The sequence below is a fragment of the Acomys minous genome (assembly GCF_964271855.1).
Source record: "Acomys minous genome assembly, chromosome: 16".
NCBI classification, from domain to species: domain Eukaryota; kingdom Metazoa; phylum Chordata; class Mammalia; order Rodentia; family Muridae; genus Acomys; species Acomys minous.
The window spans coordinates 11,184,796-11,207,391 of NC_140498.1; the positions used below are offsets into that span (position 1 = coordinate 11,184,796).

The 22,596-nt window shown below is 51.3% G+C and overlaps 1 protein-coding gene across 1 annotated transcript in view; it reads right to left on the bottom strand.

Annotated features, from left to right (window-relative positions):
- Nucleotides 1-1,230: 1,230 nt before the first annotated feature.
- MYO15A (myosin XVA) overlaps nucleotides 1,231-22,596 on the bottom strand; it is a gene marked incomplete at its 5' end in the record, with an annotated part of 56,229 nt that continues 34,863 nt past the window's right edge. Inside the window, 15 exons of the mRNA XM_084762298.1 lie at nucleotides 1,231-1,772; nucleotides 4,824-4,964; nucleotides 6,794-6,927; nucleotides 7,291-7,424; nucleotides 10,288-10,421; nucleotides 11,909-12,069; nucleotides 14,262-14,358; nucleotides 14,971-15,048; nucleotides 15,267-15,361; nucleotides 17,801-17,931; nucleotides 21,210-21,292; nucleotides 21,495-21,568; nucleotides 21,784-21,856; nucleotides 22,109-22,181; nucleotides 22,402-22,517. Of these exons, the coding sequence (XP_084618424.1) occupies nucleotides 1,671-1,772; nucleotides 4,824-4,964; nucleotides 6,794-6,927; nucleotides 7,291-7,424; nucleotides 10,288-10,421; nucleotides 11,909-12,069; nucleotides 14,262-14,358; nucleotides 14,971-15,048; nucleotides 15,267-15,361; nucleotides 17,801-17,931; nucleotides 21,210-21,292; nucleotides 21,495-21,568; nucleotides 21,784-21,856; nucleotides 22,109-22,181; nucleotides 22,402-22,517 (1,626 nt within the window). The 3' untranslated portion in view covers nucleotides 1,231-1,670. The remainder of the gene's footprint in view (nucleotides 1,773-4,823; nucleotides 4,965-6,793; nucleotides 6,928-7,290; nucleotides 7,425-10,287; nucleotides 10,422-11,908; nucleotides 12,070-14,261; nucleotides 14,359-14,970; nucleotides 15,049-15,266; nucleotides 15,362-17,800; nucleotides 17,932-21,209; nucleotides 21,293-21,494; nucleotides 21,569-21,783; nucleotides 21,857-22,108; nucleotides 22,182-22,401; nucleotides 22,518-22,596) is intronic.

Consider the following 22,596-nt stretch of genomic DNA (forward strand, 5'->3'; position numbering starts at 1 on the left):
AGTGATCCACCTGCCTCTGCCTCCCAAGTGCTGGAATTAAAGGCGTGTGCCACCATGCCCAGTGAGAGTACTGTAATTTTTTTTTTTTCGAGACAGAGTCTCTCTGTGTAGCCTTGGCTGTCCTGGACTCACTTTGTAGACCAGGCTGGCCTCGAACTCACAGCAATCCGCCTGCCTCTGCCTCCCAAGTGCTGGGATTAAAGGCGTGTGCCACCACGCCCGGCCCGAGTACTGTAATTGTTATAATAGCATGGTATTATAATGAATATTTTGTGAATAAACCGATCCTATTCAGGCACATCTGTGGACACCCTTATTGCCCGGCGCCTCATAGTCCACTCGCTGCCCTCTGATGTTAAGCTGCCCTTGCCAGTTCCCAAACCTTGTGTCTTCTACCAGCCGCACGGCACCAGCACTTCCCATCCACATTTATTCATTTTATTTATTTTTAATTTTCATTTTTTTATGTGTATAAGTATTTTGCCTGCACATATGTCTGTATCACATGTGTGCCCGGTGCCCCTGGACAGCAGAGCTACAAATGGTTGCGAGGCGAAATGTGGGTGTTAGGAACTGAACCCCACGTCTGCTGGAAGAGCAGCCAATGCTCCTAACTGCTGACTCATCTCCCCAGCACCATCCCCGCCCCCCCAGACACAGTCTTGCTAAGTAGCCTGGGTTGGCTTTGAACTCTCAGCCTCTGGAGTGCTGAGATGGCAGGTGTACACCATCCTACCTAGTGCTTCTTCATTGACCCTTTCACTTATACGGCAAGTGTTTTTAAAGGGTCTATTCTGCATTAGCCATCTTTTCAGGCTAGACACTCCATCTTTAACTCCAGCGGGAAACTATGGTTTCCCCTAGAAAGCCTGTCCTAACCCTCTATTTCCATCTATTCTTAGCAAACTTTACTCATTCTTCGAAAGCCAGTCACAATGTATCAATCTCTGGGAAGTTCTTTTTCAGCCTCTCTAGCCCTCACCCCCTGAAATAGAACATCTCTCTCTATTGTCCCACTCTTGTACCTTGGGTGGTCCATCCTGTGATGAAAGCTGGGATTGGGGCTGCCGAAAAGATTGTAGAGTGGGGGACAAGGGTCCTTAGGGAGGTGTAAGGGCAGATGTGTCTGCTGGAAATGCTGTTCATAGAGTGAGTCTGCTACATCTGTGTCTCTGCCTCCTCTCTCAAGCTTGCTTTTCAGCCACTGAGCAACTCCGCAGAGGACATGGCTCCCAGGAATACCTCTTATTTGCAAAGAAATGACCAAGGGTCAGAGGTCCAGGCTGAGGGCACCTGATAAGGGCACATGGAATGCTGGGGTGTGAAGCTGGAGAAGATTTGAGTATCAAGCTCCAAGAAACCAGAGGCAGGCCCCAGTGCTCTAGACTACTGGTGTGGGGAGTCCCTGTCAAGGGCAGCTGTCAGGGCAGGGTCTGCCTTCTGGAGGGCCTGTGGTCCAGCTTTTAAAAATTACTTCTGCCAAGTAGCCCTTGGCTGTATCGTGATTCCATCCCAGTTCCAGATAGGTTCTTAAGTTTTTTTCCTGTCTCCTTGGGTCTCCTTCAAGGTTCTGGCCCTAGTCTAGGGTCACTGGTCCAGAAAGACCCAGTAACTACCCTTAGGCCATGGAGCAAATCTTCTGGCAGGAAGCCTCCAGAAGGTAGGCCACGTCAGAGCAGTGTGATCTCACTGGGGGGCAGTGTGAGCCTCTCTTCCCGAGCACTGAGCATGCTCTCCACGTGTACAGCCACCACACGACACAGCTCCAGACCCTGCAGAATAGGGGACACAAAATAGGACACAAAATAGTCAATCAGTCTGTCTGTGTCTATGTCTCTGTCTGTCTGTCTGTCTCTGGTTTTTTAGAGACAGTGTTTTGGGAACTTGCTTTGTAGATAAGGCTCACGTCAACCACACAGAGATCCGCCTGCCTCTGCCTCCCCAGTGCTTGGATTAAAGGTGTGCACCACCACTGCACCGCCTAAGATTTTATTACATGGAAATCCTTTAGATTTAAAAAATTGTCTGGGGCTGGAGTGATGGCTCAGAGGTTAAGAGCACTGTCTGGGGCTGGAGAGATGGCTTAGAGGTTAAGAGCACTGACTGTTCTTCCAGAGGTCCTAAGTTTAATTCCCAGCAACCACATGGTGGCTCACAACCATCTGTAATGAGCTGGTGGCAGGCAAGGCACACATGTGGGCAGAATACTGTATAAATAATAAATAAATAGTCTGTACTAGAAAGATAGTTCAGCAGTTGGGAAGGCTTACCGCTTTCCCAGAGGACCTGGGTTCGATTCCCAGCACCTACATGGCAGCTCACAATGCTACCACACTGGGAATCCACCTCCTCCTGGGAGCCACCACCAATTGCCTCTTATAGAGATCAAGTCTCCTGTGCACCCCTCCCAGTACGGATCATGGTTATGCAGAGAGAGTTTTACAGATCTGAGATTGTGGTGAGAGCCAGTACACAGGGAACTCCGTCACATTTGTTAAAGCACGCTGTAAGAGACGCTCAATGGTTGTATGTTGAATAAAGGGATAAGAAAAAGACTGCATCCCTCCACCCATACAGGACAGAGGCCAGAGCTTCTTCAGAGGAGGGGACTGCAAGGAACTGAAAAAGCCAAGAAGATTCTCATCCGACCACTTGTGCACCTATCTCCTCACTCTCTCACCCACCCAGCTACCCACCCAGCTACCCACCCACCCAGCCACCCAGCCACCCACCCACCCAGCCACCCATTCATATACGTGCCAACCTAGCAAGCACACACTGACTACCTACTATGTGCCGGGCACTATGCTTTTGAGGTGGTGCAGATAAAGATGGATAAGGCCCTGTCCTCCTGCAGCTGATGCTCCAGTGGGAAAGCAGGCAACAGGCAAGCAAATGCATGAAGGAAGTGCAAGGCAGCGCGCTGAGGGTCACAGAAGCAGAGTTGGCAAGTCACTAGGATGAGGGCCAAGGGAGGCTTTTGCCAAGAGGGGCTCTTAGGATGAAACCCAAACAAAGCAAGGGAGAAAGCCTGTGAGGAGGCAAGGGAGAAGGAACAGTTCATGTAGAGAGAACAGTAAGTACAGAGGGCCTAGAGTAGGGAGGGGAGCTGTAAGAGGCAAGGAAGGTGGAGTCATTGAGCAGAGGGAGGTGGGGGGGAGGCTGCAGATTGGATGGAAGGGTGGCGGAGTCAGAGGAGCCACGGTGGGAGCCTAGGGCTCAGGCTAGAGCAGGAAGGGGGAGTATGGCCCTCGGGCTGCCTAGTCTTATGTTAGCTTGACACAAGCCATCTGAAAGGACGGAACCTCAACTGAGAAAATGTCTCCCTAAGATCTGACAGAAGGTCATTTTCTTATTAGTGATTGATGAGGGAGGGCCCAGCCCATTGTGGGTGGTGCGGTCCCTGGGCAGGTGGTCCTGGGTCTTATTAAAAAAGCAGGCTGAGCAAGCCATGGAGAGTAAGCTGGTAAGCAGCACCCCTCCATGGCCTCTGCCTCAGCTCCTGTCTCCAGGTTCCTGTCTTGACTTCCTTCAGCTATAGACTGCGATATGGAAGCTTCCTTCCCATCTTGCTTTTGGTCATGGGGTTTCATTATAGTAGAGATCATTTTGAAAGCCCTGGGGACTGAGAAGTTGCAGGGAAAGAAACCATGGTAACCAGAGGAGGGAGACAGGGCCAAGGAGTTCAGCGCAGGCCATCCATGAGCCTCATCCTGGGTCACAGGTTCTCTAGGGGGCTCGATTCTGCCACCTTCTTCTTCAGCAGCAGAGCTGGTACAGTGGAAGGCCCAGCCTCACAGGGGAGGTGGCAGGCTAGAAGGGACACCTGAGGCCAGCCTCAGTCCTTTCCCTCTCTCTGCCTCAGCTCTGTCTCCGTTTCTGTTCTGATGCTAGGGACCATAACATTTTAGCCAAGAGTCAAGTTTCCTAGTCTAGATGTCACAAGGAAATTCGCTTACCTTGCTTCAGTCCCAGGCCACCACCATCCAGGTGCCATATCTTAGCCCATGGCAACCTCCCTAGACCTCCTGTGCCAAACCTGTCCAGCCGCCAACCCTCGATGCCCCCTAGCGGCCTCAGAAAACTTCAAACCAATCTTAGTCCTTCTCGTCCTCTTCCTCCTCCTCTTTCTTCTACTTCTCTAGACAGGATCTCTAGCCCAGGCTGGCCTTCGTAGCTGAGGATGACCTTGAACTCGGGATCCTCCTTTCTGCCTTCTGAGGTTGCTGAGATTGCAGGTGTGTACCATGTACCACTGTGACCAGTTTTGTGCAGCACCAGGGGTCAAACCTCTGGCCTCATACATGTTAGGCAAGTAAGTATTCTATCAGCTGGATTACACTCCATCTCCGAGAGTTGTGTTTCCTTGTTTAGTTTCTTTCTTTCTTTCTTTTTTTGGAGACAGAGTCTCTCTGTGTAGTCTTACCTGTCCTGGAACTTGCTCTGTAGACCTGCTGGCCTTAAACTCACAGAGATCCGCCTGCCTCTTTCTCTTAAGTGCTGGAATTAAAGGTGTGCACAACCACCTGACTCCCAGAATTTTATTTTAACATTTAAAGAGCTTTGCTACCTCTCTTTCCCTGATGATTCTTCCTAGTATCCTGCTGAATGCCTCCCTGCTCTGCAAACAGCCAGTATCCTTCCCCACAGAGCACCGCTAAATCGCTTCCTGGGAAGGCCTCCATGATAAATAACCACAGCTCTGTTGCCTGTATTAGGTTGTTTGCTCCCTGGGGCATAGCACAGGCTGGAGCAGAGCCCAGGGTGTAGAATGAGAAAGCCAGAACCGTATGATGGGGTCTGGCTGGCAGGACCGGGCTCACCTGCTCCAGCTGGAGTTGCATGGTACGCTGGGCTGCCACATCCCCCAGCGAGATCTCCACATACGGGTAGCTGGAGTTGGCTGTGGGCTGCTGAGTCCACGTGGACTGGATCTCCTTAAGGGGAATCTTCACAATTAGCTCCTGGGGATGAGGACAGAGGGAGCCAGACAGGTACAAGGGTGAGAGTGGTCTCTACCACGCCAAACCTTCCCCTGCAAGCCGGATCAGAAAGGCAGAAGGCCCAGCTGTATGTCAGTTCCTCGGGAGCTCATTGGCTTTGTGACTTGCAGCAACTCACCTGACCACTCTGGATCTCGTTTTCCTCGCTAGGGGAAACTGAGTCAACAAATTCTGATGCTTCATGCTTGGGATGCAGAGGGCAGTGGGTGCTGTGGGTACTCCAGCCTTTATGCCAGAGCTGCTTCGGGGAAGGCCCTGCATCCCTTCCTCAAGGAGCTTGGTTTCTGGCCCCCACGCAGGGGGTGGAGTGATGGAAGTAGTGCCGCCCTTAACTCCTGACCAATGGGGAACAGAGTCATGGTAGCTCCTCCCTCCAGCAGAAAAAGCCACACCTTAGCAGGTGTGTTCAGAGTTGTCGCCCAGGGTCTCCAGCCACTGCACACCTGCCCTTTCACCTCATTTGCTTCTTCTAGTGTCTCCTAGACTCACCTCTAAGCCGACCTCCTGCCCCCAAACTCACAACCTAGGTTTCTTTTTTCTTTATTTTATTTTAATTTTCGAGACAGGATTTCTCCGTGTAACAGCCCTGGCTGTCCTGGACTCGCTTTGTAGACCAGGCTGGCCTCGAACTCACAGCGATCCGCCTGCCTCAGCCTCCCGAGTGCTAAGATTAAAGGCGTGCGCCACCACGCCCAACTCAGGTTTTTCTTTTTACCTTCCTTCCTTCCTTCCTTCCTTCCTTCCCTTCCTGGACTCAACTTACAGACCAGCCTGGCCTCAAACTCACAGAGATCCACCTGCCTATGTGCACTGCCAGGCCTGGCTTGCTTTTTTTGTTTTGTTTTGTTTTGTTTGTTTGTTTGTTTGTTTTTCTGTGTAGCCCTGGCTATTATTTTGGAACTCCCTTTGTAGACCAGGCTGACCTCCTTGAGTTCACGTAGGTCTGACTGCCTCTGCCTCCAGAGTGCTGGGACTAAAGGCGCCAGGTTTGGTTTTTAAGAGCAAGAACTAAGAAAAGGGTGGCAAGTCGAGCTCCTTCATGGCTACAGAAAGCCCTAGCCCCCTGGAACCTGACTATATTTGGAAGAACTGTAAAAAGGGGTTAAGGGGCCAGGGATAGAGTGCTTGCCTGGTATGGGGGACCCTGGATGTCATTGTCAGTATCACAACATAGGGAGATAAAAGGTAGGCATGGTGGTGTGCGTCTGTAATCCCACTGAGTCAGGAGAATCACTGAAGGCCAGCCTGGGCCACACATTTATACAGCCCCCCCCCCCAAAAAAGAGGGTAATCAGTTAAAATGAGGCCACTAGGTTAGGCTCAATTCCAGCATGACTAGTGTCCTTATAAGAAGAGAAAAGTTGGACACATGGACACCAGGGATGTGACCACACAGAGAGGTCATGCGAGGACACAAGAAATTACTGTCATAAGCCAAAGAGAAGCAGAAGCTCCCAAGCTGTAGAAATCTGGGCATTTCGGCCTCCGGAAACGTTGAGAGAATGACCTCGTGTTGCACGGGCCTCCCAGACTGTGGTATGAAGCCTCAGCAGTGTGACGCACTACTCACATGCTCTCCGTGTGTTTTTCTACATGGCCCTTCACATGTAGGCCAGTGGGGGGCAGAATTCTATTCTATCCACCTTCCAAATGAAGGCTCCGAAGGGGAGAAGGGATTGGCTGCAGACCCCGCAGGAGGTAAATTTGAAGCAGGCATCTTTGTCCCCCTAGAGTTGGCGGGAGTGCCAAAGGGCAGACTGGACAGGGGACAGGTGGGTAGGGCCACTCACATGGGTCTTGGTGCTGAGGAAGTTGAGGCCGTTATGGTTGACGGCGAGGATACAAGGGGCTGGCACCGTGATGTTGCTGCAGCTCTGGATGAAGAAGAAGGAGGAGCCGAACAAGGGGAAGGCACTGAGGAGGCCTGCAGTGTAGGGAGCCAGTTATCAGCGTGCGCCAGGACAGCCGCTGCCTGGAGCTGCCAGAGGCCGCCCGCAAAAGCTGCTGTCTGCGTCAGTTGGTTCCGACCTCCTTTCCTCCCCTCCTGGCCTCATCCTATACCCGAACCCTCTCGTTCCTCCGCCTTTAGCTCTCTGTCCAACATTATTTCCAACTCAGGTGACATTTTTAGGGAGGTAGAAACAAGTCTTTCCAGATAGGTAGGCAGCTTGGCTACCACCAAAAACTGCTTTTGTGCAAAGAAAATAGTATTCCCCCAGCCTCCCTCCGGCCAACCCTCAGCTCAGCTCCCCACCCCTACATCTCCAGCCCCCTTCTCAGCTCTCACCCAGGAACTGAGCACGGGCCTGGTGGGGGCTGAGCGCCTGAGTCTGCTGCCGGTGTTGGCTAACCAGGTTGAGCCAGGTGTCACTGGCTGTGGTGTGGTAGAGCTGGGCTGGGATGTACTCTTGGACTTCACGCCTGTGAACAGAGGGGTAGAGGATGCTGAGCACCAACCCACCTGCCGATCCCCACTGCAAAGCAGGTACGACACCAAGCAGACATCACTGCCATCCCTGTCTGGGATAGTAAACGTAGGGGAGCTTGGAGAGGACATGTGGGGTCCCTACTTACGGCTGAGGGAGCTGAGGCACTGAGGGGGTCCCTACTCACAGCGGAGGGAGCTGAGGCACGGAGAGGCCCAAGGTGACTGAGAGAGGAAGTGTGAACAGGGTAAGGGATGAATGAATCCAGACTGGGTTTCTTAGTTCCTGCACCCAGGGAGGAGCTCAAGTCAAAGGGGTGAAAAGCATAAAGGTCGGGGAGACATCCAGGTGTGCAAAGCAGGAAACTTGGGGCTGAGTCCCCAGGCCCCTCACCCCCACCTGTCCCAGTTCCTGCTCTCACCCTCCTCTTTGACATATGCAGAATCTCTCAGGACAGACCTATGGCTCTCGGGCATGTAGAGACTAACAATAGCGGTACTAGGCCATCCCACCTGCCCTGGGCTGCACTTGGGGAAAGAGCAAGGAGAAGTGGAGGCAGCCCTTTCCCCTCCCAGAGTCACCCACCCTGCTGGGATAAGAGGCCAGAGGTAATTCCTCAACTGTTTCTATTGTTGTTGTTGTTGTTGTTATTATTATTATATTGATGTGTGTTTGTTTGATTGTTTTGAGATAGGGTATCACTCTGTGACCTTTGCTGGTTTGAAACTCACATGTACGGGCCGGGCGTGGTGGCACACGCCTGAGGTCCCAGCACTCGGGTGGCAGAGGCAGTGGCAGAGGCAGGCAGATCCCTGTGAGTCTGAGGCCAGCCTGGTCTACAAAGCGAGTCCAGGATAGCCAAGGCTACACAGAGAAACCATGTCTCAAAAAACCAAAAGAAAGGCCTCGAGAGATGGCTCAGAGGTTAAGAGCACTGGCTGCTCTTCCAGAGGTCTTGAGTTCGGTTCCCAGCAACCACATGATGGCTCACAACCATCTATATAATCTGACGCCCTCTTCTGGCCTGCAGGTGTACATGCAAATAGAGCACTCAGACATAAAATAAATAAATAAATAATAAAACCAAAAGAGAAAGAAAAGAAAAGAAAGAAACTCACATGTAGACCAACCTGGCCTCCAACTCATAGAGAGTTGCCTGCCCCTGCCTTCTGAGTGCTGGGATTAAAGGCCTGTGCCACCATACCTGGCTTCAATTATTTAGCGAGACGAGGTCCCTCCCTGAGCATGGAGCTCACTGATTAGCTGCACAGGCTAGCCAGCAAGCCCCAGGCAGCCTTCTGTCTGCCCTTCTGATTATAGGCTCATGCTACTATGTCAGTCATTTTTGTGGGTGGCTCATGCTACCATGTCTGTCATTTTTGTGGGTGGTTTGGGTCAAGCTCAGGTTCTCATGCTGCTGTGGCAGCACTTTATGGGGCGAGCCAGCTCCCAGCCTCTGGAATTATCCTTTTAAGGGTTTCTTCAGGTTTATAGTCGTTCCATGAAAAGTGCCCTGTGAGCTGGGTGTTTTGGTTCTGGCCTGGAAGTGTTAGCCCTTGGGAGGTAGAGGCAGGAGCTCAGGGTCATCCCCAGTTACATACTGAGGCGGCTTAGACTACATGAGACCCTGTTGAAAAGAAAGAAGAAAAGCACGCTTAGCATTTGGCCTTGGGCGGTAGAGGCATGAGATACACACTGTAAAGATAGTATCTTGCTGCTGGAGAGATGGCTCTACGGTTAAGAGCACTGGCTGCCTTTCCAGATGACCCAGGTTCGACCTCCAGCACCCACATGGCTGCTCACAACTGTCTGTGACTCCAATTTCATGGGATCTTTCACCCGCACACAGATACACATGTAGGCAAAACCACCAATGCACATAAAAATAAATATATATATTTTTTAAGGAAGGTATTGGGCTGGAGAGATGGCTCAGCAGTTAAAGGCATTGTCTGCTCTTCCAGAGGTCCTGCGTTCAATTCCCAGCAACCACGTGATGGCTCACAACCATCTAGACTTGGATCTGATGCCCTCTTCTGCCGTGCAGGTATACATGCAGACAGAGCACTCAAATGTAAAATAAATACATCTTTAAAAAGGAAGGTGTCTTGCTGTTGTTCACACAGGGCTTCTCAAAGTGTGGTCCAGGGGCAAGCTGTGAGGCCACAACCTTTTCCACAGTGAAGCCAACGTCTCTTTTCCCTTTCCCCAACTCCCACCATCTCACAAGTGAACTGTGAGGCTTCTCAGAGACGGTGAGGAACAGGTCTGTTTGCACAGTGAGATGGTGGCAGACTGACCTCCGGTGAATCAGCCAGGGATGGTCTTCTCACTCAGGCATCATGGTTAGTTTTCATCACACGCTCTACATATATTAACATGTAACCGCTATACTGTTATTGTAGTGAACTGGCAAACTCTTGTCTTGATTTATGTTTTCACATCGGGTTCTCACTATGCTCCCCAGTCTAGCTTTGAATTCCTGGGATCTGGGGATCCTCCTGTTTTAGCGTCTCCATTTGCTGGGATTATAGGCATGAGCCACCACCCCTGGGGCAGCGAATGTTTATGTGGCTAAATCCTCATGGCTGTGTATGTTTTCTGGCCTCCAAGATGTGTGTGTCTTGAAAGTTCTCATGGATCATTAAATTTGTTCCAAGCGATGCAAAAACACTGTATCGCAGGAGAGAAAGAGCTTCAAGGCCAGGAAAGCTTTTTCTAGTCTAGTTGGTACAGAGGGGAAACTGGGACCTAGGATTGGCAGTTGTTTAAAAAAAAAAAAAGGGTGGGGGTGGGGGGGTGGGGATGATGAGTGGCCTGCCCTCCCTCCCAGTTGAGACAAGCAGACAGGTGCTCACACACTGGGCAGGTAGAAGTGGTCCTTGGCGCGGTGCTGCAGTGAAGCCAGCTTGGACACCTGCTGCAGTTGTTGTTCACTGGGCTGGCGGGCTGGCACACTGCTGAAGAGGCCCTTCAGGTAGTCAGGCAGGACCTGCAGGAAGTGTTGCGTGAGGGGCTGCCAGGCAGGGGCGCACTCGGGCATTCCTTGTCAGGGGTTCTAAGGCAGGCAGTGCATCGACTCCAGCCCTTCCCACTTGTAGGAGTTTATGGTTCATCACTTTTCTGGTTTGTGGGGGATGTATATGGGAGCAGAGCGCTGAGAGATGAAAACTAGGAGGGAGTTTCCATAGTAACATAGGAAGAGTGGGCTAGGTAAAACAAAACGTAAACAGTATAATATACACACGTATACATTAGATACATGCTTCTCAAAATTGAGATCTGCCGGGCATGGTGGCGCACGCCTTTAATCCCAGCACTCGGGAGGCAGAGGCAGGCGGATCGCTGTGAGTTCGAGGCCAGCCTGGTCTACAAAGTGAGTCCAGGACAGTCAAGGCTACAAAGAGAAACCCTGTCTCGAAAAACCAAAAAAAAAATAAAAAAATAAAAAAAAAATTGAGATCTAAGGCCTGGCGTGGTGGTGCACGCCTTTAATCCGAGCACTCGGGGGTGGGGGGTGGGGTGGGGGGAGGCAGGCGGATTGCTGTGAGTTCGAGGCCAGCCTGGTCTACAAAGTGAGTCTAGGACAGCTAAGGCTACACAGAGAGACCCTGTCTCGAAGACAAACAAACAAACAAACAAATTGAGATCTAAGGTAGAGAGTGTATCAAACCAGACTTCAGAGTTGCATCTAGAGCCTTCCATTCTGTGGATCTGGGGCAGAACCAGTCTGTCCAAGCTTTTGGTTTGAGTAGCAACTACCAGGCTATGCTGAGGTAAGTCCCCAAAATGAAGGTGCTATGTGTCTGAGAAACGGTCTCTCTCTATAGTCCTAGCCATCCCAGAGCTTCTTAGGTTGGCCAGGCTGGCCACTAACTCACAGAGATCTGCCTGTCTCTGCCTCCTGAGCACTAGGATTAAAGGCGTGCGCCACCACATCCAACAATGTGGGCTTTGTTTTTGTTTGTTTGTTTGTTTGTTTTGTTTTGTTGGTTTTTCGAGACGGGGTCTCTCTACATTAGCCTTGGCTGTCCTGGACTCACTTTGTAGACCAGGCTGGCCTCGAACTCACAGCGATCCACCTGCCTCTGCCTCTCAAGTGCTGGGATAAAAGGCATGTGCCACCACGCCTGGATTTTTGTTTGTTTGTTTGTTTTTGAGACAGGGTTTCTCTGTGTATCCTTGGCTGTCCTGGTCTTGCCTTGTAGACCAGGCTGGCCTTGAACTCACAGCAATCCACCTGCCTCTGCATCCCAAGTGCTGGGATTAAAGGCGTGCATCACCATGCCTGGCTTAGTCTTGTCTTGTAAGTGGAATTGTTAAAGCTTTGATATAAGTTCCACCAAAAAAACCAAAACAAAACAAAACAAAAAAACACAAGTTCCACCAAAATCTGGGCGTGGCGTGTGTGGTGTGTTACCTAACAGAGCCCCCAGCAGTGTATAGGGCTCAGAACAGCGGAGAGGCCCCACCTCTGACCTGGTTATAGTGCATGGTCACGTACAGCTCGTTCTCAAACTTCAGCGGCTGGTCCCAGAGCACCCGCCGGAACCAGAGCTTGTAGCCCCCGTCCACCTGCTCCAGCTCGGAGGCCACGTCCAGGATGTAGGCCCTGCAGCTCAGTGGACACACGTGCTGGCCTACGGGGAGAGAGAGGCACGGCTGGGAGAAAGAACCTGTGGTACATACAAGTCACAGGCAGCACAAGCCTGTCAGCCGAGTGTCACCGCCAAGGATGCGCCTTCCTTAATTCTTCCAAACTTACAGGGGAAGTAGCCCCAATTCACAGGAACAAGTGACATTCCGTTTCTCCCAAGGAAGGAGCCTTGAGTGCTCTGGAAAAGGTCTGGAAAGGGCCTTAGGTTCTGCACTGAGAGAAATCCCAGCTCCTTTCCGGGGGAGTCTGGGGTCACAGAGATGCCCCAGCAGGCCTTAGCCATGGGCCTTTCTGCAGACCTCCTTCAGGGGAGCCCCCTTGCTAGACGGCTGTGGTGGGTAGGGTGGAAGGCCTGAGCTCTAAGCTGGGACAGAGATACACACGGTTCGCGCTTGCTTTGATGCTCTGCTGTCTGTCTGTGGTGGTTTGACTAGGAATGACCCCCATAGACTCGTGTATTTAAATGCTTGGCCCACGGGGAGGACACTATTAGGAGGTGGTGGCATTGTTGGAGTGGGCGTGGCCTTGTCTGAGGAGGTGTGGCCTTGTTGGAGGAAGTGTGTCACTGTGGGGGGTGGCCTTTGAGGTCTTCTATGCTCAAGTTCTTCCCAGTGTGAAACAAAATCCCCCTTCTGCTGCCTGCAGATCAAGATGTCGAACTTGGGGCTGGAGAGATGGCTCAGTGGTTAGGAGCACTGTCTGCTCTTCCAAACGACCCAGGTTCAATTCCCAGCACCCACATGGCATCTTATAAACTGTGACTCTAGTTCCAGGGGATCAGACACCTTCACACCAATGCACATAAAATTAAATGCATTATTTAAAAAAAAAAAAAAGGCTGGGCGTGGTGGCACATGCTTTTAGTCAGTTATTTGCTTTGTAGGCTGAATGGATACAAAATACTGTAACACTGTGGTGTCTGAGAACAGTCTCTCTAGATACCCTGACCCCTAGGACTTGGGATTCTGTCACCTACTGGCAAAAGGGAACTTTGTGGATGTGATTAAAGGGTCTTAGATTTCAGGCCAAATGAAAACACTAAAATTCCTAAAAGAGAGGCGAGAGGCTCACGTCAGAGGTTTGGGGCCAGAGTGGAGAGGCTGGAGCAGGAGGGAGACATCTGAGGCTTCAGAGACAGGGACGGAGCCCCATGCCAAGGAGTGGGCAGCTTGGAGGAGCTGGGGAGGGGTGGAAATGGAACCTCCCCAAAACTTTCAGAAGAAAGCGGGCCTGGCTGTGCTCCTGCTTTCATGTCCTGATCCATCTGTGTTACTCTAAGTCACTGGGCCTCTGGCTGTGTGGAACAGCAGTCATGAGAACAGAGACAGCTTCGCTTCCTCAACTTCCACAACTTTAAATAGCAAAGAGAAGAGAGTTGTTGTGGGAGTTAAAAAGACTTCATAGCACTGGAGTCTGACGTGGGGCATTTCTCAGTCACAGGAGGCTTGCCTAGGATGCCCAAGGGGCTGCACATCTCCAAACAAAAACAAACCAACCAGCCACGGATGTTCACACCATGAAATAGTTTGGCTTGTGTCTACGATATGGTCAATCAGTGTCTGCTCTTAGGTCCGTTCTGCTACCTGTTGTCCCCGTCCCCTCTCCTGGGTGGACCTGGGGCAGGAAGAGCTGAGGCACTCACTCAGGAGGGGATGGTTGGAGATGGCTGTGACTGCCAGTTGGTGGAAGGCAAGTCTGGTCTAGCATGAGCGTGCTGCAGATTGGAGAGGTTTGGGGTTGTGTGAGAGGTTCCCTGTGTACCTAGAGGCCCTTGGGAGAAGGACTCAGGAGGGGCTCACAGGCTACTCTGAGGGCCTCAGGGCTGTAGCAAAAGTCCAGTGTGGGATTTCAGGAGTCTGGTTTTATGGATGAAACTTTTCCAAAGTCTAGACTCTAGGGTGTAGCTTTTTTTGACTAAGGAGGCCCTCAGGGGCCTGGAGACCAAAGCAGGATTCAGAGGTTCCGTCTTCCATGAGGCCCAGACCGGAAGGGGAGACAAATGAAAGGCTTGGGCGGAGCGCTCAGTACACAGAGGTCGTCTCTCATGGAGCGTAAGGGCTTCAGAGAAAGTGACCTTCAGCCGGGCCATCAGGGCAGGGTAGAGAGACTCCCATGGCCAAAGGTGGCGCTGGGTTATGAAGGAGTCTAGACTGTCCAGTCCTTCTGGATACTCACCTCGGTTGGTGACAACAAAAATGACATATTCATCGAAGGCTTCAGGGCGCGTCAAGGCCATCTCGGCACAGAGCCCCTCTATCACATCCCGGGCCACCTGGGAAGGCCAGAGAGGTAAAGCTGGGCCTTAGCCACTAACGAAGAGACACAGGATTCTGTGCCTCAGCCTGGCAGAGGGTAGCCATTTCCAATGGCTCCTGATTGGCCTTTTCATACTCTCTGTGTGGTTCTAGGCTGTATGACTCTTAGCCTCTTGGAGTCTCAGTTTGCTGTTACCCACTCAGAATCTATAAGGCACCTATGGCAAGATGCCCTGCAGACACCAAACTCCCAAGATGCCCTGCAAGTCCATTACTTAAAATTGTATAGTTATTTGCACGTTACCCACACATCTCCTTCCTGGACTTTCAATCATCTCTGGCTGATAATATTAACTATAGTAGAGCGTTGTGTGGACGTTGTCATACGATATTGTTTAGAGAAAGGCAAGAGGAGAATCTATACTGTTCCAGTGTGATTTTCCACGTGCTGTTGGTTGAATATGCAGATGCTGAACTCACAGTAGCGGAGATGCCACAAACGGCAAGCCCTGCTGCATGGGGGCTGTGTGAGAACTTCTGGACCATTGATGCTCACTCACTCCGCCCAACCCAGAGCCTGGTATCCCTACCCTTCTAGAAGCAGCTTGTTGAGACATTTGCTCACTTACAGTGCACGTTTTGATTTTCAGATGGCGTTCAAGGCCTCCGGGAAGAAGGAAGAGCTGTCTCTTGGAACTGCGGCCTGCCTGGGGTAGGTAAGCAGGAGAAAGAGGAAAGCCTGGGCCCTCTCACCCTCATGAGACTCCCCATACCCAGAGGCATGCCTATGCAGGAACCTTCACGCACGGGGATGGACAGGAACCACCCTCATACACCATGCAGGGCACACGTATCAGGCAAGAGGTTCTGGGCAGAGCTTGTGTCTGCCATTCATCTTGACTCCCCAGCTCTGCTGTAGGCTCACCAACATAGCTCGAAGCTCCATATTGCTGGGGAACTCCAGACGGCCTCCAAAGCGTAAGGTCTTCTGCAGGTTTTGTTCACAGGCCTTGGCAATCCCTGCAGAGGCAAGAAGAGAGCTGAGGCCTTGCTTAAGGTTGTCCACGAAAGGAAAAGGCTCCTCTCACCCCAGCCACGAGCCCCCTGCATCCCTTCAACTAGGGGTAGTATTATGTCCTTTTAGCTAGTTGAGGACAGTGAACTTGGCCAGGGCCAGTGATTCACCTAGTTTAGGACCCGGAGTATAACAGCAGGATCCAAACCTACATCTCATAGGGTTATAATCTTGTCTTGCCCTGGGCTTTGTATGGACCTAGTGATATCTATGCTCCTTAGCTGGTGACTGTCTATGTTGCTTACTCCCAACGGTCTCAATGGATGGCACAATGGTACCCTGTCAACTGAGACTGCAGCCAAGTGGCCCATCACAGGGCAGAGACTCCCCACCATCAGCACTCCATGCACCTAAGCTAAGACCACACTCTTTTTTTCTCCTGGGTGGTGTCAGGAATCCATGACACATTCTGCAGTCGTTCTCCCACCTGGGAGCCCTTCCCTAATTATCCCTGTCAGCTAATAATCAGAGGAAGACTCACAGGGAGGGGATCCCCTCTAATTGATTAGAGGGCCCTGGGCCCTCTGTTTTTTTTTTTAGAGATAGAGTCTCTGCATGCACTCGTTATCTTTTGTCAACTTGACACAAATCAGAGACACCAGGTGTAGGGAACTTCAGTTGAGGAAGCGCCTCATCAGGTTGGCCTGTGGGCGTGTCTATGGGACATTTTCTTGACTAATGATTGGTGGGGGAAGGCCTAGCCCACTGCAGTTGGTCATGCCACTGGGCAAGTGGGCTTGACAGGTATAAGAAAGGCAGCTGACAGCTGGTCAGTGGTGGCGCACGCCTTTAATCCCTATACTTGGGAGGCAGAAGCAGGAGGATCTTTGAGTTCAAGGCCAGCCTGGTCTACAGACTGAGTTCAAGGACAGACAGGGCTACACAGAGAAACCCTGTCTTGAAAAAAAAAAGGAGGGAAGGAGGGAAGGAAGGAAGGAGGGAAGGAAGGAAGGAGGGAAGGAAGGAGGGAAGGAAGGAAGGAGGGAAGGAAGGAGGGAAGGAAGGAGGGAAGGAAGGAGGGAAGGAAGGAAGGAAGGAGGGAAGGAAGGAGGGAAGGAAGGAGGGAAGGAAGGAAGGAGGGAAGGAAGGAGGGAAGGAAGGAAGGAAGGAAGGAGGGAAGGAAGGAGGGAAGGAAGGAGGGAAGGAAGGAGGGAAGGAAGGAAGGAAGGAGGGAAGGAGGGAAGGAAGGAGGAAGGAAGGAGGGAAGGAAGGAAGGAAGGAGGGAAGGAAGGAGGGAAGGAAGGAGGGAAGGAAGGAGGGAAGGAAGGAAGGAGGGAAGGAAGGAGGGAAGGAAGGAAGGAGGGAAGGAAGGAAGGAAGGAGGGAAGGAAGGAGGGAAGGAAGGAAGGAAGGAGGGAAGGAAGGAGGGAAGGAAGGAGGGAAGGAAGGAGGGAAGGAAGGAAGGAGGGAAGGAAGGAGGGAAGGAAGGAAGGAGGGAAGGAGGGAAGGAAGGAGGGAAGGAAGGAGGGAAGGAAGGAGGGAAGGAAGGAGGGAAGGAAGGAGGGAAGGAAGGAAGGAAGGAGGGAAGGAGGGAAGGAAGGAAGGAAGGAAGGAGGGAAGGAGGGAGGGAAGACTAAAAGCAAGCTGGTAAGCACCCCTCCTCCATAGCACTACTTCTGCCTCCAGGTTGCTGCCCCGCCTTCCCTTCATGATGGACTCTCTCCTCTCCACAGTTGCTTTTGGTCATGGTGTTTTATCATAGCAGTAGAAAAGACAGTATGTATCCCCAGCTGGCCTGGAACCCCTAATTTTCTTGCCTCAGTGTCCTGAGTGCTGGGATTACAGATGTCACATCTTTCTTAGAGTTGCATAGACACAGGCTACAAAGGTAAAGCTGAGACATTGCTACCAGCGGCAAGCCGCTGCTGGAGTAGGAGCAGGGCCCTACTTTGGTGTTCTGGGTTCTTACCTATGTCCTCCATTTTTCTTTCCTTCTTTCTTTTGTTTTTTTCTTTTCTTCTTCTTTTTTTTTTTGTTTTTTTTTGTTTTTTGTTTTTGTTTTTTTGAGACAGGGTTTCTCTGTGTAGCCTTGGCTGTCCTGGACCCACTTTTGTAGACCAGCTCAGAGTGCTGGTTTTACAGGCATGTGCCACTGCATCTGGCTCCCTCCATTTCTCATACATGTCATGCGCTCCCTCTCTGGGCTTTGCCTCTTACAAAGTCTACCTGGAAACTCTTTCTGTGCATTCACTACCCAGGGCAATCCCTGCTCCTGGAAGCCTTCCCTGGCCGCCCCCACATGAGAGCAGAGCCACCCCTGCATCAACCCCCTTGGGATCCTCATGAGTGCCTTGGCACCTGCCATAGGGCCAGGCCCTCTGGTTGTCCCAGCCCACGGTTGCATGCCCTGCCCCTGTGTGCGAGTCCCCACTCACAGCTTCTCACCTTGGAAGGGCAGACCTGGGGTCCAGCTCACGTGTTGGAGGAAACGACTGAGGTACGGATAGAAGACCTCAGAGCAACTGTAGTAGGCAGTCACGATGTACAGCAGCCTCCAGCCTCGCTGACAGCTGTCCCTGTAAGCACACAGGGGTCACATCATAGGTGGCTTAGAGGTGGACACAGGATCCAAGACTCACCAATCGGAGTTCAGATGCAGCTGGGCATGGTGATCACACCTTTAATCCCAGCATTGGAGGGTGGGGAGCAGAGGCAGGTGGATCACTGTGAGTTCAAAGCCAGCCTGTTCTACAAAGCGAGTCCAGGACAGGCACAGCTACACAGAGAAAGCCTGTCTCGAAAAACAAGCAAACAAAAAACAGCGTTCAGATCCAAACCAGCCAACAGCTGCATCCTGAGCCTTTGTGGTAAGTTCAAGAATGAGCCATGGGCCGCTGGAGAGATGGCTCAGAGGTTAAGAGCACTAACTGCTTTTCCAGAGGTCCTGGTTTAATTCCCAGCAACCACATGGTGGCTCACAGCCATCTATAATGTGATCTGATGCCCTCTTCTGGCCTGCAGGTGTATGTGCAGGCAGAATACTGTATAAATAATAAATAATCTTTAAAAAAAAATGAGCGTGGGACCAACTGGGGCTGATATAGCTAGATTTGGGGGGTTTCTTTTACTTTTGAAAGTTGATAGGCATATTTGTTCAATGTGGCCGCATTGAGAAGAGGATTAACAAGTCCTGGCATGAGGTTTGGGTTTAAATAGAAGGCCAGAGATGCAGTCCTGACCAGATATGGCCCCGTATCATGGTTTTCCCAGGCCTAGTCTGTCCTGCAGAGTAGCCTGACAAGTTGTAAGGCCTATGATAACTCTTTCTGCGAGGCACTTTCCTCCTCTGCTGGCGTCAAGCTTTAGCCTTTTCTTTTGAGATTTCTCATTGTTTCAATAATCTGATAGTTAGAGGGCGGGGCCTTCTGGTCTTCATTCGTGTGTGGTCTCATTTCCTCGCTTTCTGTGTAGGTGTGTATGTATTTTGGTTTTTCAAGACAGAGTTTCTCTTGCTACCAGCTGCAAGCCATTGCTGGAGTATAGCCATGGCTGTCCTGGAACTCACTCTGTAGGCCAGGCTGGCCTTGAAGTCAGAGATTCACCTGCCTCTGCCTCCCAAGCGCTGGCATCAAAGGCATGTGCTACCACCGCCTGGCTTGTTTTTGTTTTTTGTTTTTTGTTTTTTTTTTTGCTTTTAAAATATAGAATGTTTCATAAATTAACATGTTACCCTTGTACAGGGGCTATGATAATCTTTTCCATATCATACCAATAATTTTAGTATATATACATATGTATATACTATATATGTTATATATATATGTTACAAAAGTGAGCACCCTATTCTTTGTTTTATACCTTGTGTCTATGACTGAAGCAACTGTCATAAGCAGAACACAAGTAGGAACCAAGGATAAAAGACATTCAGTTAATGTTGGGTACCAGGTATAAGAATAATTTTGCTGGGAGTGGTGGTGCACACCTTTAATCCCAGCACTGGGGAGGCAGAGACAGGCGGATCACTGTGAGCTTGAGGCCAGGCTGGTCTACAAAGTTAGTCCAGGACAGCCAGGGCTACAGGGAAACCCTGTCTCAGAAAACAAAACAAAACAAACAAAAAAAGAATAATTTCTTTCTTTTTAGAAATCATGTGTGCAATATCTGCATGTTTGGGTACGGGTACGCCATGAAGAAGACACATTTGTGGGGTCGGTTCTCTCCTCCCATTTTTACATCAGGTCTGGGGATTGAACTCTGGTTGTCAGGCCAGCAAAGCAAGCACGTCACTCACTGAGCCCTCTTGCTTGCCACATAAGGACCATTTTTCAGTCTGGGAAGATGCCAAGGTGGATAAAGTGAGTTTGGATCCCCAGCACAGAGGTAAAGCTGGGCATGTCAGCATGTGCCAGCAACCCCAGGTCAGTTCTTGCCACAAAGTTCACTCCTAGCCATCAGGAAACAAAATGTCTTCCCTGCTCCCGGAAGCCTATCCCTGGCTACTGGCTGGGCATGGATACAGGTAGATCCCTGGAGCTTACCAGCTAAAACAGTGAGAACTTAGTCCAGTGTGAGACATTGTTGAAAGAAGAAAGAAAGAAAGAAAGAAAGAAAGAAAGGAAGGAAGGAAGAGGAAAATAACCAAAGTTGACTCCTGGCCTCCATGGGGGGGGGGGCAGAGACAGAGACAGAGACAGAGACAGAGAGTGTGTGTGTTTTGCTATAAAGGCCAGGCTGACATCAAACTCCTTCTACCTCAGCGAAGTGCTGGGATTGCAGGCAAGCGCCACTATGCCCCTTGACTTGATTTCAACCCCTACAGCCTTCCCCCCCATCCCCCGCTCCATTTCTGAACAATATCCTCTGAGTACATAGCTCATTAGCTCTCAGTGGTTTGACCAACTGTCCCTCATTGTGGGAATGAGCTCTGTCCCAGTTGTTCTGATCTGATCCCTCATTCAGAGGACAAATGCAGCTAAGAAGTATAAAAAGACTGGCTCTTAGGCCAGGAATAGCTGGAGCCCTTGTCTGCTCTGTATGTACCAGCATCTCAGAGATACTGTGGACCAGAGGATGGAGGAAGCATGCCATTATTCTAAAGATTTGCTTTGTTGTTGTTGTCGTCCTTGTTGCTGAGGTGCCTGTGTGTGAGCATGTGCACATGAGTGCAGGTGTCCCTAGAGGCCAGAAGATAAGAGTTGGATCCCTTGGAGCTGGAGTCACAGGCAGTTGTGAGCTGCCTGGCACGGGTGCTGGCAACTGAACTTAGATCCTCTGGAGAGCAGCAAGCACACTTCACCTCTCAGCCATCTCCCTGAAAGCTAGCTTTCGTCCTTTCTTTTGGTTTTTCAAGACAAGGTTTCTCTGTGTAGCCTTGGCTGTCCTGGACTCACTTTGTAGATTAGGCTGGCCTCAAACTCACAGCGAGCGATCCGTCTGCCTCTGCCTCCCAAGTGCTGGGATTAAAGGTGTGCGCCACCAAACCCAGCTCGAAAGCTTGCTTTCTAATGGTACCTGGACCCAACTGTGCCTGAAAGCACACCCTGACTGAACTTTGGCTGCTTGAACCAATAGGTTCTTGCTTTTACTCAAGCTGCCCTGAGTTGGATTTCTGTTACATGCAGTCAAGAACCAGTCCTGCATCTCACACACTTGCGGACTGAAAATGGAAATTGCTGGCAACGAAAAAGGGTTGCCTTTTTCATGGAGGAAGAAAGGGCAGAAATGGCATGGTCCGGACAAATGGCAACTCCCACAACAGAGCAGGGAAGAAGGGGGGTGGGGCAAGGCTGAGGAGGGAGGAGTTCTGAGATGGGCAGTGTGAGCACAGTGGGCTGAGAGGCCTAAGGTGACTCACTGCTTGGAGCTGCTGTTGTCTGTGATCTGCTTCACAATCTGGCAGTAGCATTCATCTCGCATGACCTCATGATCCCCACAAAACTGGAAAAAAAAAAAAACCCGGCAGCCCAGATCACCTGCTGTGCCAAGTGTGGGAGTTATCGACCCTCCAAGCACCAGCGGGATGCACTCACTCCCCTCTGGGCAACATGGAGGTTTCTCACTGCTATGACTGACAGATGGGGGGAAACCAAGGCACAGAGCAAGCGAGAAGGAAGCATGAGGCACACGCTTCAGGACTGACCTTCAGGAGGGTGCAGAGCACATCCAGCTCACTCTGCCCCTTTAGTGGGGCATCTCCCATGAACCTCATCACAGCTGTAGGAAAGACCCATCCTGCTCAGGCTCACCACGCCCCCAGCTGCCCATCCCCACCGGCCTCCAAGGTCAATTCCTTCTCTGAGAGGCTGCAGCTGACACAGCTAGAGCCCTCCATTCTCTTCAGAGTGTCTCAGGTTTGGGGATGAGAAAACTCTTGAGAACCAGAGGGGCAGGTAACAAACACAGGGTACACAGTACTGCGTCCCACATACCTAGGAACATGTCAACCGCCATCTTGTTGAGATTGCTGTCACTGAGTTCAATGAGGGATTCCTGGATCGGGGCCTGTGTCGAGACCAAGGGGTTGTATCACAATGGAGTTGGGACAGAACAGAAGAGGGACTGTACCATGCATTCAAACATCACAAAACAGGGACAGACACTGTACTGCAAGGAACCCTGGCTCCAGATGCTGAGAGCCAGAGGCTTTCAACGGGGGGGGGGGGGGGGGGGGGCGAGTATTTGCTCTAGGGCATAGAAGGAAGGTTTCTGCATCACCGCTTTACAGATGAGGAAACTGCGGCACAGAACGTGCACCTTAGTGAAGCAAAGCATGTCCTCCAGAGTTTTAGACTCCCGGTCCTCCTTAGACTTCAGCTTGAGGCCATCCCTGCAACAAATGGACGCCTCTCTACCCAGTCCTGCCTCCCAGCCTTTGGCCACCTCGCTACCCTTTCAGTTGGTCTTAACATAGGAAGGCACCCACGGGCTGAGACTGAGGGGCCTCCGGATCCACCCTCCAGAAGTAGGGCCGGCAGCCAACAGCCTACAGCCTGAGTGACTTCAAGACAACACAGAGAAGGGGACGAGGAGGACGGGTCACTACCCACCGGGGTCGCCTCCGAGGGTCTCGGAAATACTTCTGAGCAAATTCGAGCATTGTGCTCGGTGGGAGCGCCACGGCGTCCTCTCCGCTGTCAGCGGAACGCGCCCTGACTGGGGGACCCTGGGGATAGGTGTAGTTGCCAAGACACGTCGCCACCAGCACCCTGACCCTTCTGTGAAAGCCACGCAGCAGGACCCTT